Source organism: Camponotus floridanus, unplaced genomic scaffold (assembly GCF_003227725.1).
Source record: "Camponotus floridanus strain SB8 unplaced genomic scaffold, Cflo_v7.5 scaffold5, whole genome shotgun sequence".
NCBI classification, from domain to species: Eukaryota; Metazoa; Arthropoda; class Insecta; order Hymenoptera; family Formicidae; genus Camponotus; species Camponotus floridanus.
In genome coordinates this window covers 407,363-423,944 of record NW_020229658.1, presented here as the reverse complement: position 1 = coordinate 423,944, position 16,582 = coordinate 407,363, and the positions used below count along the sequence as shown (strand labels likewise).

The window sequence follows — 16,582 nt, the reverse complement described above, 5'->3', positions numbered from 1 at the left end:
TTTATTTGATAAAAAAATGGTCTTGTTATAAATTAATCTAAATGAAAAGTTTAAGAAACCATTTTAAATATAAAACAATATATTCATAGCTTTATTTTTACATTTTTTCTTAAAAAAGAGTTTTTTTAAATGTGTCTTTTGATAGATGATTTTTTTTTGCTATCCATAACAGAAAAGTCTGTTAATATAAAAATAAATATGTTACATATACAACGATATATATTAATATTATCTTATTAAATACTATCTTGAATAACTTGAAGAAGATAACTTTAAATTTCTTTTCTTTCTAAAATAATTTTTCTCTCAACTTTTTATCTAAGATGAAGAAAATAATATAAATTTATTTAAATTTTGATAAATTAGATACAGGAAAAAAATTAAATCTCATTTTTATAATTATTTAAATATTTTTTCTTAAATAGATAATATTGTAATTATGATTTTTAGTGAAATTTCATATATTTATTTCGCTTTTCATCCAACAGACAATTCGTTGCTTCCGGACCTAATCTTGCTCTCCGCGAAACAGTTATCGGGCAGAATAATATTGCCGATCGCTATCTTGACAATTTATTGAACTATTGGATCACAATAACAATTTATTGAACTATCGGATCAAATGTGAGTTAAAGTGGAAAAAAGAATAAAATGCTCTCGCGTCTGTTCTCTCGTCCGTTCGTTTCATTTTCGAACAGGCGCGTTGTCGTCCTTGGATAGGATCGTCATTTCGGAATGGGATGTAATCAACCGCGACGGATAATACTTCCTTGATTCGTCTTGATGCGCGACGAACGAGAGAGAGCGTTCCCTTGAACTTAGAGAGAAGAAAGTTCCGTTTTGTCGCGAAAGGCGGAGTGAAAAATCGGCGCGGATCAACCCGAGGCACTTTCCTCAATGCTTTCGATTGATTTTTAAAGTGCGCGAAACGTCGCCGTCCGAGAAAAGCGTCGATGGCCGACATTGTCTGGCACGAACAGGCAGCTCGCGATTTATCGCGAAATCACAAAAGAAAGAGGAATAATATTTCCGCCTCGCGTACGACGACGCTACGCCTTTCATATATTTCGGAACTAACAATAAGATATATTCAATAATAATGATTTCGAACATGTTTTCATAAATATGCATGTAAATATACATATGTATACATATTCATAATAGCGAATAATGAAAAGAAAAAATACAATTGTAATTTTTTTATCATTAAAATTTTTATCTTGATGAGATTATTAAATATCTGCAGAAAGTGATTAAATTTATTTGTATAACAAGGATTTTTAAATATGAAATTGAAATAAATGTTCAAATAAGTTAAAAATTATATTAAATATTGAATATAAAATAATTTTAAATAAGAATTATTTAATCGTTGAATTTTTCCAGTTTTTATCGCGAGTAGATATTTTTACAATTAAATATCTTTCTCATCAAATATTGTGATTTTCGCGAAGCAAACCCATTCGAAAAAAATTATTACTAAATAAAAAATAAAGTTTCTTCCACATCTGTCATTTAATTTTCATCGATTATAAATTTAAGAGATTTTATTCGACATTCACATAATATTCTTGTTAAGAAAAAAATTCTCTCCCGCATTGATCGAAGTAGATAAAAAAGTAGCAAGAGTCCGAGGGACGTTTTCATATATAGTTAAAGCTCTTTCGCATCTGGAACACTCGCGACGACTTGTAGCCCCTCTGGCACGAGACCGGATTCTCTTAAATACTGGCTCGTGTGCAGCCTGTCCGCCGCAGTCTCATTCCAAGCTCTAAGGTCTGCACAAACCGATGCGGTACAATGCGATGCAGCAGCGAGATATCGATTATTCCGATAAAACAATCGCTTTCGCGTCGGCCTAAGTCATTAGGAATTGCTTTATCGTAAACCGGGCCAAGGTTGAAGCGGAAAATACGATGGCGCTTCCAACATTTGGCGTCTCTTTTCCGCAAATTTCTCTCTCTCTTTCTCTCTCTTGAGAGAGAAAGAGAGAGAAGGAGAGAGGAGAAGAGAGGGAAAGAAATATGGAAAGCTTAATGTATAATATACGCGAATAACAAGCGTACCATACATCATAATACGTTTGCGCTTTTCAAAAGTAAAATGGACTTTTGTGACGTGCATCATTCATAATCTAATGACGAATTGTCGTTACATATCACGTCAATACGATGCCATATTATTCACAAGCGATTCCTCTATATTCACAGTTTTGTTCCTGACGATCGCTCTCGACGAGAAATATTTCCTTTCGCTCTTTTACGGATATGTTTTGTAAAGTTTGAGCCCTCGAAGGCATTCGGTATATTTCTGCAACCGACAATTTCAATAATTTTTCCATGCCGACTATTTGGCCCCTCGGGCCATGGCTCGCAAAGTCGTAAAAACGGGACGCAAGGAACCCGAGATGGACGCGGAGAAAAAAAAAGGGAAAAGTTACTTTTAGACGAGACGGCGCCGATGGTTATTACTTTCCTCCGTACGACAAACAAGTTGCGCGACGATCCAGAAATGCAGTAAAAGAAACGAAAGCGTTCGACGAACTTGGTATTTAACTCTCCTGCCACGAATTGGAGGAGATCTCTTAATTTGTAAGTCAATTTTTACTCTCTCTCTCTTTCTTTCTCTCTCTCTTTCTCTTGATATCGATTATCATTAACTTTGTAATACGACGAACACAGAAATTAGGATAACTGAAGATACCGCCTTCAGACTTTCTTCTTCTGTTTTGGCACGCTTGATAATGCCATGCAAATATCTATGGTGAAACCACCTCTTTGTCGTCAATCGCAAAAAGCTCATCACTATGCGAGCAAAGATAAGTTTTACGAACCGTCACAGTGAAATCTGTCCTTATTATTTGGATTCGCGATTGCGCTGCTCGATTGATTTTTTATATATCCTTTCATTCCGCGTTATACGCAATCGAAAGTAAAGCAGTTGACCGAATGTAACTTGAATTGCAATTCTGATCAAAACAGAATAAATTTAAAGAATGTGATTTTATGTAATTATATTATAACTAAATCTTTTATTATAAATAATATGTAATAAAATATTTTTCGATAATATTAAATATATTAAATGTTTATGTGTAATTATCAAAAAATATATATACATATATTTATAATAACATTAAATGTAAATATATAATATTAAATGTTAATTATTTATAATATTGAATATCCATAATTATTAATTAATATTCTATTCTAAATGAAAAAAAATTTATTTCGAGGATTACGTATAATTTATTATTATATAAGATTATTATATAAATACACAACATACGCACATAATATATCGGTCGAAAAATCAATTTGCTTTTATTTTCATCCCAAAAGTAACGCGACGGAATTAATCAATCTGAATTTTAACCAAGCGAAAGACCATGAACTTGACACGTATGTCACAATAATGCACCACACCTTCAACCTCTTAAACGCTCGAAGATCTAAAGTCATGCTGCCGCAATACGATCCGCGAGAGTGCATCGAAAGGGGTCTCTAAACGAAGGAAGTAAGGTCGCGCTCGTTCGTTGCTACACGATGCAAGAGAGCGGGGTATCGGTGGTCACTGGCCGTTGAAAGCGAAAGGACATCCGGAAGGGGGGTAAATCTAGAAGAGAGTTAGATACATTGCTATAGCTGTACGGTGAACATTTAGCCATTCCTTCCTCGTACGAGGCACGTAAACGGTGCCGTGTGTACTAGGTACGAATCACCTGGAACCGATACAGCGACAGGTTACATTTCAAGAGGGGGTCACCTTCGCGGGAAGGGGGACGATTTAAAGTGCACCGAAAGTGGTCAAATATATCCGCGACCAATGCCAGAGGAGAGTCACTCGTGAAACGCGAAACTAGGCAAAAGTGTCCATCAGGTGGACAGCGAGGGAGAAGGAAGACATTCTTCGGACTCATCCTCAGGTATCCCGAAGGAGATTTTGTCCGACAAACGGTGTCATTCGCGTTCGCTCTTTTATTATCTCGCGCGAAGAAGCCGGAGTTCATTCGCGATCAATCGGAGAGTGTCGTGCGGAATATCTTCGGAGTGCGAGACCTTGGGTTTCCGGTGCGAAGTTGTCGAGCGGTTCCGTCTGGTGCTCTGTATACAAGGTTAGTGAAGATTCGCCGCCCACGATCGGGTCATCTCGAATGAACGGGTAGTTTTTTTTTGACATTTCTTGAAAAAGTCGACATGTCCAAGTGTGTCACATCATGTCCGACGAGTCTCGTGGATTCGATTCTTCGATATAAAATTGCGTGACAAAAACGTGCCGTACAACGACGATGTGCACACTCGTCCAATCGACCGCGACAAATCCCGTTCACTCGTAAAGGCACGAACTAGAGCGAAAGTTTTACCATTTTATCGCTAGCGAACAAAAAAAAGCGGCTGGCAACTGATATCGAGTTTGGAAATCGGGAGATACAAAAGCAAGACACACTCCATAATTTGTTTTCGATATTGCATTAAGAGAGACAGAGTCTTCATTAATATGAATTATTTCCAGATAATAGTTGTATAACGCGAGGTATTTTTAATTTGATTAATTAAAAGATTTGACCCAACTCTAATTTCTTTATCGAAAAATTCAATGCAGTAGTGGTTTAACTTGCCTTTTTAAAGACTTGAGAAAGTTAATCGTACAGTTGATAAAAACTTCCATTAATTTTCTCAAGTTTTTGAAAAAGTGCATCAAATCACTTTTGCATTATATAATTTTTCAATCTAATTTCAAAATGAAATGAAAACGATCCAACGATTTGAATCCACACTTTATTTTATCATTGTATAAAAAATACAACGTTTTATATATAATATACGTAATGTTTCATATATAATACATGTGTGATCAAATATTTCATAACTCTGGAACTTTTATTTCTCTGAAAAGTCAGAGGTGTCTTTTACAACATTCACGTTTGAATGGTGTGTAAGTGTGCAACCCAATTAGCGTCCAACATAAGAAATCACCGTTTTTGCCGTCAATGTCGTTTGTCCCTTGTCATCTGGATAATCATTTATTTCCTTTCTTCTCTGTTCGATAATGAATCGCTCATGCGGGATTAAAGTTGTAAAATACAACAGGCCCCGCGCTGTGCGGTGAATGGTAAATTATACTGTGTGGCAGTTTATTTTTCTATCGGCTCGATGATGCCTGGAAACCTCCTAGCATGACAGCTACTGTTGGCTCGCGAAACACGTAATAGCGAAAGTTTTCCTGATTCTCTTGCTTTCTTGCGCATGTAGGAAGCATATCGATATTACACGGGTCATAAGAACTATCGAAGAAGGAATATGTATGTTCGCTCGAAAGGATGTTCCTCGGTATGTTCGCGCTTTTAGAACCGATTACCCGAGAGCGCACTTGACTCCGTCATTCGGATCCAGACACCTACGCAGCGCATTTTTAGCTTTCTACATGGACCATCCGCGCTTCAAACGGCTGATTTTTATTATCGACGAATCAATAAACGCTGTTCCTCCTCAATCTTAAGGTCATCTATAAATGCGTTACTTACCATCGTTTTATTGTCGCTCAACATTTTCACCGGGAAATAAACGTCGCGAGAAGCAGAATCATTTTATATTGGCGAGCAATCGCGAGCCAAAATTCTGTCTATTAAAATTTTCCAAAAGAAAAGACAACAAACTTGTCCTTTTCTTTGTAAGAATAATGGATAATATTCTCAGCACTGTAATTAAGTTTACTCTCTTAAAAACATGTTAAAGGATAAATTGAATATATAATCAAGAATAATAAAAAAAGACAGACTGAAATATATTTTTTCTTTTTCTTTTTCGATTTAATTTAATCCGATTTATTAGATTTATTATTTGTCTTGATATCTTACAATATGTTTCATATTTAATTTATACAACAATAATGTATATCTCTTACATATTTTCAATAATAATTTTTCTTATTTATCTTATCAATCTTGTACGTGCAGGAAGTTCTTTAATTTTTATGAAACAAAAGTTTAATTTTTTCTAGTTTTTATAAATGCTACTTTAATTAATACAAAAATAAGAGCACAATTTTTTAAATTTGTATTGCTTTGCCTTATGAACGGTATGGGTGTGAATATTTTTCAAGAAAAATCAATTCTTAAAGAGTGTTTTTTTACGATGAATACAATTTAAATATTTAATGTAGATCTGGAGAGAAATGTTTGAATATTTTTAATTGTCTTATTTTCTCTCTCTATTACGTCTTACTTCCATTTGTCTTCTTCAAGCTTTTTCGAAAAAGATTTATCATTTCACGGTGAATTTTTTTTATGTCGGAATTTCAATAATATACGATCATTGATGCGCGACACGCACACGTGACCCGCGTCTGGCCGAGATAAATGACATTTTGCTCGTGAAACGCGATGCGTGAAACGGAGCGAAAGTTTGATCCGGCAAAGACGGAAAGAATATATAGAATATAAAAGTGCGTGATGAAGAGAAACGTTTTTAAGATTGTAATCGGTAGTTTCTCCATCCTTTTTGAATCTTGCATGAGCGTTTTTTTTTTCTTATAAAGAACAATCACACTTTAATATAAATGCAGATTTGTTTCCAGAGAGAGACACGCGCGCGTGGGTGCAAATAAAAACAATTCTCCCTAAAGAGAGCATATTTCTTCCCTCAGAAAATATCATATTGATCAAGCAGGCACGATTCGCGTAACGTCAATTTGTTCGAGTTACGGTCGCTTGTTTCGTCGAAAGTGAAATCGCGGGTATGCAAGAACCTCGGCATAGATCTTCGCGTCGATTTGTCGCCATGTTTTTTTCACATGTTCTAGGCGCGCACACACGAGCTTCCTACACGCGGCAATTGACAGGTAGTATCCGCATCGAATAGTGTGAAATTGGTGCAATATTTTGCAAGGACTATATATATCTTTTTTGCCATTTCATAAGATTAGATGGAGATAGATTGAACTTTAGCTCCAGATTTTACGATTAAACTCACAATCAGTTTTGAAGATCTGGAATAGAACTCTATCAATTTATTTATTTAACAATGCCCCAATTATATATTAACATCAAATATATAATTATATAACTCTATATAATATATAAATACTACAAATATATAATTATATATATAACTATTAATATTTGAATTAAATCGATCTTCCAAATCATTCAAAGAAAAATGAAACAATATAAATTGATTAAAAAATATTATTACTAAATTATTATTAGTAAGATAAATAATTTTTTGATAAATTGTTATTTGAATATTTTTAAATTTTCTTCTACATTATATTTAAATTATTCTGCTTTTATAGAGAAGATTGATTCGGCTGATTGGTTCGAATCGAATCGTTCATTGCAGAGGAAAAATGGATTCTCTAAATTGATTAAAGAATCTTATTGAAAAAAAACGTAATACGATAAAACTCTAAGACTTTATAGAAAAGACGGAAAAAGAGCATTTGTTTTCTACGCGTACAAGTTCGGTTTCGATTTTAAACACGAGGGGGATATTATTTCTCTCGAATATAAGTCTAGACAACATAATTGAGAATACGTAAACAATTTCTCTTCCGATATAAGAGAAATCACGTATGGAATGCAGTTTCAAAATTAATGCGCATTTGCAGTGGGAGTTTTTAATCTCGATTGCAAAACTGAAATTGCCTTTCGCACAACGCAAAATTAATTGTGTCGAATAAATAAACCGACTTTTCCCGCGAATCGAAACGATTGTTTCTTTTCGTTCCCTTGATCGCGAATGAGAACGCGTGCTTTTCTTTTACACGACGCGCCTGGTTACCTACGCACGTAGGCTGCACCTTGCGCTTATAATTATAATGAGTGCAACCTGCGGAGATGCATCGTCACGGTTTTGTGCTTGTCGACCTCGGGCCAGACGTCGACTCACGGCGAATAATTTCAGGGATGTACGTGGATACGACGGCGTGACTGACGCGCCGGAAGCAGAGGGTGCCAAAAATGTCGCGACCAAGGTGGACGTCCAACTCTTCCGGGCCGCATTCCCGGCTGATTACGACGGTTTTGCTGATCCTCCTCGTTCGAGTCCAGTGTATATCAGGTACGTGTGTAGAATTTTTCACATGGATTTCTGTAATTGTTATTTTTTTGATCCATTCTGCGAGTTTAAAGATCATCGCCGGGAGATCGAATCGCCGATAGAAAAGTAAACCGTGTCGGTTTAAGAACGCGGAAAAATAAACGTTTCAATGCGTTTCCCAAACCGAACGCTAACTTTTTTCCCGCTTTTTTCCACGATTCATCTAAACAATCAAACATAGAATAAGAGTAAGGATCGGAAAATAAACTATTAAGCTATACAGAATTTAAAAATAGACAAGTATATAAATATTAATTCTAGATTTATAAATATTTATCCGACAAAGTATTATACAATAGTTATATCGGTATATTTCGTTTACTCGAAGTGTAAGTTGTTTTTTCTATTTTGATTAATTTTATCGATTATCAAATTTTGTTTGTGTGCGAAATTTATTCCATCAAAATTATTAATAAATATTTAGTATTTTTTCGAGAAATCCAATTAGGTAAATGTTTATTACCCAATTAAATATATGCTAATTATTAATCCGAAAGAGAAGTTTACGCTTTTTCATGACGCTTCCATGTCATTCAGTTGGAAGGTGAATTTGACACTCCGAGTGACGATTCGAACTAAAGTCTAATTAGCCTTTATTACTTAGAACAGCCTGCGCAGTGTACCCTCTGCATTGTCGCTGGTAACAATGCTCGCGTACCTCGCACATACCCTAGTTTGCACACGGATATATGTACGAGCAAAGGAGCTGCCGGAGATGGGCTGTTAATTCCCATCGTTACCATTTTAGATCGTGAGATCGCGGCCGGGTGTCTACATCAATTTGTAGGCGGTCCGCTAATGAATCTCTCCAGACGACGAGATTTTTTTTCTCGTCGTCTGGAATTCCGATATCTTGCTAGATTCAAATATATTCGTTTACGCGCAAAATTGATTGAGCTTCTCGCGAATCACAACGCGCATTTTTGCACGTCGCGTTCGTAAATTTCGCTTTCAGCGAACGGTCATCTGTTACACTCTTGTCATCCGACGATGCTGGTGGCAGCGGTGAGATTGACAAAGTGCGTCCCGTGTAATTTGCTTCGCGACCAAAGATTTATCGTTTCATCGACAATACCGAATTTCGTGAATTCGACGTCGTATCATTGTTGAAACATCAAGATCGGGCATTTAAAATCGCATCGCGCGACAGATACGACGGGAAGACATATTTTTGAGATTTATACGTATAACACCGGAATACTGCGTGTCCCAAACGGAAGAAGCTAACGGAGAAGCGCGCAAAAAGTCGGCCGACCTTGGCCCACTTTTGTCAAAGCTTCGAAAAGGAGCGGGCTTATCCCTGTAAATGCAACGACACGCGTACGCGTATACGTGTGTGTATGTGTGTGTACGTGTGGATATCATCGTGTGTACACAGGAAAGCGTATCCATTGTCGCATACGGCATATAACGCTCGTCGTGGATAGAGATGTGTCGAGTGCTCGCGATTTTCTTGGCCCGCTCGCCTTTCAAAAGTAATTCTTCCCTCGACTCGAGAAACAGACATAAGAGAGAGAGGCAGAGGGAGTGAGAGAGAGAGAGAGAGAGAGAGAGAGAGAGAGAGAGGGAAAAAAAAACGAGAGAGAAAGAAGGAAACGCGTTCTCCGCGAAGTGTGATTTCTTTAAAACACGTCCACAATCCTTCCTCATTTTCTCTCTCACTCGGATTCTAAGAAGTAAAGCTTCAGGAGATTCAATGCTGGTTGCGAGAATGCAGCTAGCACTTATTGCGCGGGATAAATATTATCGCATCGATCATGCAATTAAAAAGATTAGTGGAAATGGAGTCGATTACAAGTTGCAGTTGAACATTAATTTTCTCAATCCATTAATAATATAATATAACAGCATTATAAAAACAGAATAGGCGGCTACATCAGATTAAAAAGTCGTATCTAAAAAATTTTTATTTTTGCGTAAATGATTTCTATTTATATAATATTAAGATTTATATTAATATTTAATTATATTAAGATTTCTATTTATATTATTTTATATTATTTCTATTATTTCTATTTCTATTTTATTTATATTAAGTTTATGAGATATAAATTTCACACGTGGCTGAAATTTTTGTAGCAATTTAAGGTGATAAGTTTCTTCTTAAGCGTTTTCTGCTCGATTAAATCCCTCGCATTGTTCAAGGTTTCGGCACATTAGCCGCGTAATCTGTCAGCAAACATGAATAATCAGAAAGCGTCAAGTATAGAGGCGCGACCGATGCACATTCGCACCTCGCAAGAAAATGCCTCGATTGGCGTCTTTTCGAGACAGTTAGAAAGTGTAAAGCTATTTTTAACGCATTTATAACACCGATGATAATTAGACGTGAATTTTGCAATTAGTTCCGCTATGTAAGTAAATTATTAATTAAGGCGCAACCGATCCGATACGACAGCGTATTATCGTTCACCGTTATCGAGCACGGTCGAATCCTTCTTCGTATCTCTTTATTACTGTATTCTTAACACACACTTTTCATTTCCGTATTCTCAACGTATTTTTCCGCTATTTTCTGCGCAAGATCAACGTAAGTTTTTATTCTGTACATGTGCACGTCGGAATAAAAGTAGGGATTGAGAGAAAATATTGGGGTGATGTTCGGGCTAAGAATATGGAGATTCTTCCACTTTTTTATATATCGAGGCAAGCGCGAGTAATATATCAGGTTTGAGAAATAGAGGTTTTTTTTTTTACAAAAGACATTTGTAGAATATGTTACGATCGTGTCCGTGAAAGAAGGCGTTCGTATGTAAAGCTAGCAATAAGATCGAATTAGAAAAATAAAGTGTATTAATTTTTTAAGTATAAGGTGCACTTTAAGTATAAGGCGCGTCTACGCATGAGCTTAACGTTCACCTCGGAGTACGTTACATTCACCGCGATAAGGTGAAAGTCTAACGCATGATAAGTGCAAACGGCCACCTGCTTAATCCAACCGAATCGCATCGAGAGCTACAAAACGCGAATCGGGACTTGTTGTCGAGAGAAGGGACCGCGTTTCGGAGCGAGATAACTAATGATGCCGGAGTTAGCCCCGCCGCGACGTAAATAGGGCAAATTAACAATGTATCAAGCCCGAACTTACCTATGAGTGGATTGAGATTTATGAGATCCGGATGCAATAATATTACGCAAGAAATCTTAATGCGAAACTGGCTGCTTTTCTCGCATCTCTTATACAGAGTGTAAGAAAGGTAAGACGGCAATGAAACGCTTGTTAAATATATATATTTTTTTTTCAAGAATAGATCGATAAATAAATAAAAATACACTGTATATTATTATTTTATAAAGCATTATTTTATGAAAAGCATCACGTATGTGATATTGTTTAAGTTAGTAATAAGTAATATTATTAAAGAATAAAAGATATTTACAATGCAACGTGCATGTTAAGAAAAAGAAAAAAAAATATATAATATTATTTCGTCACGTTTTTTGATATTACATTTTGATATACCCTGTATATGTTTCTGCAATATATATACGAAACAAGTGGAAATGTTTACATTTCGCAATTGCTCCGATGCGGAGCGCCGTGGAAAAAGCTTAGATGAGAATAAGAAGATGGTTTGGGCGCAGTTTGCGAGTGCTCGAAATAAATCGTTACGAATTTTTACAACGGGCGGCGTTTTTACAACGCGAGAGAAGATAAAAAGTACTCCGTTCACACGAGGGAGCTGTAAATATATCTTAACGAGATTGCACTGCACGTGAATTAAATCGCCACGAAAATCATCATCGGAGAAGACTCGCGCGAATCCGATCCGATCGACCGAACGATCCCAGAGAGTCTCTGAATAAATTTCAGATAGGATCGGAGAACTTCCTTTTCGTTGCTATCGTCTCTCGATCCGTTCCCTTTCGCAGTCGGAAGCGATGTTTCACTCTCGAGTCCAGATTACGCTGGATAATTAGTCGTTTGTATGTGAATTCACCGCAACACGCAACAATAGTGTAAAGTCCAGGCTCGCATTTTATAGTGACGAAATATGTGTCCCAGATCTGGATGATGCGTTTATTATTTGAAATGCAAGTATAAACAAATCCCGAATAAATCTCAAACAAATATCTGTGCTTCTCGCTTTTGTATTACTTAAAGTAATTGCGAAAATAATTTCACACAAGAAACCACATCTCTCTTTCTCTCACACGGAGGTTGAGACATCGCGATAGTTTTTGCGCTCATTTCTGTTGTGCTTTAAGCGATCAACAGATTATGCTCTACGTGAGAGATTTCATCGGGAGTTTCGATACTTTTTGCTAACAAGGAGATTGCATGAGAGGATCGAATCACACAGATCTTTCTGACGTGTGCGCTTCAAGTTGATCTACATGATAAATTGTGCAAGCAAGAAGGCCCATTATTTAAGTATTACGGAGAAATTTAATTTCGTAAAGAGAGATTGAATTCCTCAAGTACAAGATGTAATGCAAAACACATGGAAGTTAATTGAATTATTCACATTGAACTTGAACTTTGTTCGATTTATTTGATTTTTTATTTCTTAATTATACAATATAATTATAAAAAGTCGCATTTTATTTTATTAATGGATGAAAATGATGTCGAAAAATTCATACATATATCCTTTCGGATGAAACTATTTGCAAAGTTTTATATTTGCGATACAAGGAGACAACTACTTAGAGAAAATATTTTATTTTGACTGCATATATTGATTTCCTCTTGTCATGAACTTTGAAAGTAAGTTAGTAAAGGGAAGAATGTCGGCAAATAGTCGAAAATTGACAACCAACGAAGACAAACAACGTTGTTTATGTCGTCATATTTGATAGAACGCTGTCTTGCCTTGCTTTCTATTTTACTTTATAGAAATAAAAATGGATTTACTTAAGAATAATTCGATAAACTATTGTATTTTAATTCACGCCTACGCTTGCCTTAATCAATTTACGGGGAAACTTAAGATCTTTTTCTTCTCTCGTTAGGATGCCAGTTTTATCCCATCGGAGAGTATCTGAAATTCGTAAGGGTACCGGAGAATCTGGAAATAGGAACTGAAATTCTTTCGTTGGAAGCACATCCGAGAGATCGACTCGTCATTACGTCAGTCGACAAGGTACATATCTCAATTTCTTTGTGTATATTAACTTTTCTTTTATCTCTACATGTATAGAGTGAGTGTATCAGCATGAGACGGTGATATAAATTTTACAGGAGGAGGACGCCGGCTTTTTCGCTTACAAGGAAACGAACGAGACACACGTCTCCCTCGTCCTGGCACAATCACTGGAGGATCTGGTGGACACGGAATCTCCGAGAAACCTGTTAAAATTTCGAGTTTCCTGCGACTCGGGCACCGGTGATTCTTCGGCAAGTTACGAAATTACAAAGGACTTTATCGGTCATTGGCATTTTTTTTGCGATCAAATCGAGAATGACCTAATCAAATTTTTTACTTACTGGTTATTATAGGATTCGATTTATTCGGATTATATTTAGTTGTGATTATCGTGCGTCTAGTTTCGAGTTTAAATTGTACGTGTGCCGATCGGATTGAGTGGTGCGAAACGAGTTTGCCGGTTTTAAAGATTTTCCACGCACGGTAATGAGAGTTTATATAACGATTCTTAAGCTTTCCGGTTAGCGCACGTAATACCGTGCTTATTTAATAGCCTCTTAACCTGTCGAGCATTTCTATAATTTCTCGTTTCCGAACATTTCGACACTTCGAAGGATGTAAATTATGACATTTCTCTCACTTTTTTTTAATAATTCAACGCTCGATTTGCGCTCCGAGATATTCAGCGGACGTAAAAATGGCGATCAATAATACGCCGGGATCTATCTTGCCATTCACAGCGCGCGCTATTTACTCGATTAAATTACGACTTTCGCGCGTACTAGATTCGTGCGTGAGTCTTGATCTCGAGTCTCGTTTCTCGGGTATTACGGGTATCGATCCTTTTTCATTTCCCAAAAGGCGCGATAGCGTCGGTTTTACGATACGTCGCGTCGTAAAGCCGAATTCTGAGACATGACAATTCGGCATTGGGATTAGAGAGACGAATATAGCGAGTGCAACGATCCAACGTGTATGACTTACGTTTATGTGTCTAGGTATCGTCGCATTTGTCAGTGACGGTCTACGTGGAGGATATAAACGATCACGCGCCACAATTTGTCGATGCGCCTTATCACGTAACGGTGGACGAGCTTACGCCAGTCGGTGAGATATTAACCCCATATACTATCGAAGTTGGCGCACCTAAATTTCAGCTTAATTAATATCCCATTTATTTCGTGCGCATACGTCATGTAATTCACGTGATTGGAGGAGATGAAATATTTGTTCAGGATTCACCGTGCGTTTGAGCGCGTTCGATATTTATTTTTTTCAAGTGATGTGCTTTAGTCGAATCTTTCAACAAGTTTTCGCGACTTTCGAAAATGATTTCCACGCGAAATTGATGAGAAAATGAAATCGCAGGTGTGACGATATTCCGCGGAATTCACGCGCTGGACGGCGACAAGCCGAACACGCCCAACAGCGATGTCTATTATGCCATCGTGAAAGGGAACGAGCAGGGCAAATTTTCTCTCGAATCCGGACACAGAACTGCCTTGATACTACGCAAGCCGGTCGACTACGATAGCGGAGATCGCCAATTCGATTTGATTATTACCGCGACCGTGAGTACACGAAATTGCAACATTTTCTCTCTAATTTTTGCTGTTTGAAAAAATTTAATAATTAAATAACTGTGTTGCATTTTATAATAATTTTCATTAATATCATCAGAAATTGTCCAGTAGTAATTTGGCAATGAATAATGCCGAATTAGATTAGTTTAATAATCGTTACGATGCAATAACATATAATAATGCAATGCTTTAGGATCGAGGTGTCCCAGCTAAAAGCACGAACACGACCGTAAAAATAACTGTAGTAGACAACGATGATCTTGACCCAAAGTTCACGAAGGACATCTACAAGGCGAAGATCTATGAATTTTATCCTATACCGGTATGATTACAAAAATGTATTTACATATTAGGTGTTCTTGAAATTGTTGGATTTTTAACATCGAAATCAAACAGAAAATCGAAGGAGAATTATTTAAATATCGTAACATTAATAAAAATATGCGGATAATTTCTATTTAACGAAATTAAATTTAAATGATGATCAAATTTTATTTTATTTCACTTTTTATATTTTATTTGAATTAATTAATTTTATTCAACCATAATTTTATCTGAGGAATTTTATTTTATAAATATACATTTAAAATATAAAATTAATATGTAAAATTAAAAGTAAAGAAAGTACATTAATGATTAACACGATCTAAATTTGACAAAAGAGTGAAAAAGGATAAATAGATTTCGAATTTTTCAAGAAAATTTCTTCAAGACATTACCTTGCATTCAATAAATTTCGTTTTTTTGACGCAATATTATAGAATATATTGATCTCTCGTTCTTCTCGTAGGAATATCCAATCTTCACAGAGATCAACTTCACCAGTCCGATCCACGCGGTTGATCGTGATCGGGACATAAATGTGCCGATGCGATACGACATAATATCCGGGAACGAGAGAGGCTTCTTCCATATCGATCCGAAGAACGGTTCGCTGTTCCTGAAACGCGCAATTGACCTCGACGCCGAGCGGACCTTGCCGGGCAACACGTTCAATCTTCAAGTTTACGCGTCGCAGGTGGACAACCCGCTGAAGATGGCCGTCGCGCGGGTCGAAGTAGAGGTGCTGGATCTAAACGACAATCTGCCACAGTTCGAAGTCGATCTCTACAATATCAGCATCGTGGAGAATCTGCCGAACGGCTTCAGCGTGCTACAGGTGATCGCGCGCGACAAGGATCAGGGAGAAAACGGAAAGTTTGATTACCGGTTGGAGGATCCGTCAGGCGCGTTCTCCGTGGATCCGGAATCCGGCTGGCTTACTGTCCGGGATCAAACGATCCTGGACCGCGAGAAGCGGGATCGTCTGAAGATGAAGGTTCACGCTGTCGAGCACCGACCAAGCGTCGTCATAAGTGACACCTCCGGCAAATCTTCCGTGGATGTCGAGGTCACTTTGCTCGACGCCAACGATAATAATCCCATCTTTGTACCGGGCAATCTTTACGAGCTGGTGGCAAGGAACGACGCGAAGATCGGCACCGCGTTGGGCCAAGTGCACGCGGTGGACGACGACCTAGGCTCCAATGGACTGGTCCGTTATCGGTTACAGAAACCGGGCAATTCCACGCTGCGCAAACCACCATTCGCGGTGGACGAAAATACAGGTTTAATCGTGGTGTCGGAGAGTCCGATACTTGAAGGCAGACACGCGATTTTCGTGGAGGCAGCGGATCAGCCGGCTAATCCCAGCGAAAAAAGATTCTCCTTGGCGGTTGTTACGGTGAACGTTTTTCGAGCAGACGGTAAGTATAAGTTGGACGATTTATAGAGCTCCTTAAATGGAACAGAATATAATGACAGTTGC

At 37.2% G+C, this 16,582-nt stretch overlaps 1 protein-coding gene across 4 annotated transcripts in view; it reads left to right on the top strand.

The window, feature by feature from the left end:
- LOC105254034 (cadherin-89D) overlaps window positions 1-16,582 on the top strand; it is a 32,004-nt gene that overhangs the window by 5,471 nt on the left and 9,951 nt on the right. The window contains exons 1-8 of one of the 4 annotated variants that reach the window (XM_025412323.1): window positions 3,772-4,117; window positions 7,908-8,063; window positions 13,059-13,189; window positions 13,288-13,443; window positions 14,191-14,299; window positions 14,561-14,763; window positions 14,969-15,097; window positions 15,566-16,520. In XM_025412323.1, coding sequence (XP_025268108.1) covers window positions 7,964-8,063; window positions 13,059-13,189; window positions 13,288-13,443; window positions 14,191-14,299; window positions 14,561-14,763; window positions 14,969-15,097; window positions 15,566-16,520 — 1,783 coding nt within the window. In that variant the 5' untranslated portion in view covers window positions 3,772-4,117; window positions 7,908-7,963. Of the gene's footprint in view, window positions 1-3,771; window positions 4,118-7,907; window positions 8,064-13,058; window positions 13,190-13,287; window positions 13,444-14,190; window positions 14,300-14,560; window positions 14,764-14,968; window positions 15,098-15,565; window positions 16,521-16,582 lie in introns of those variants that run through there. The other 3 variants (XM_025412322.1, XM_025412325.1, XM_011262482.3) reach the window with 3 other exon arrangements.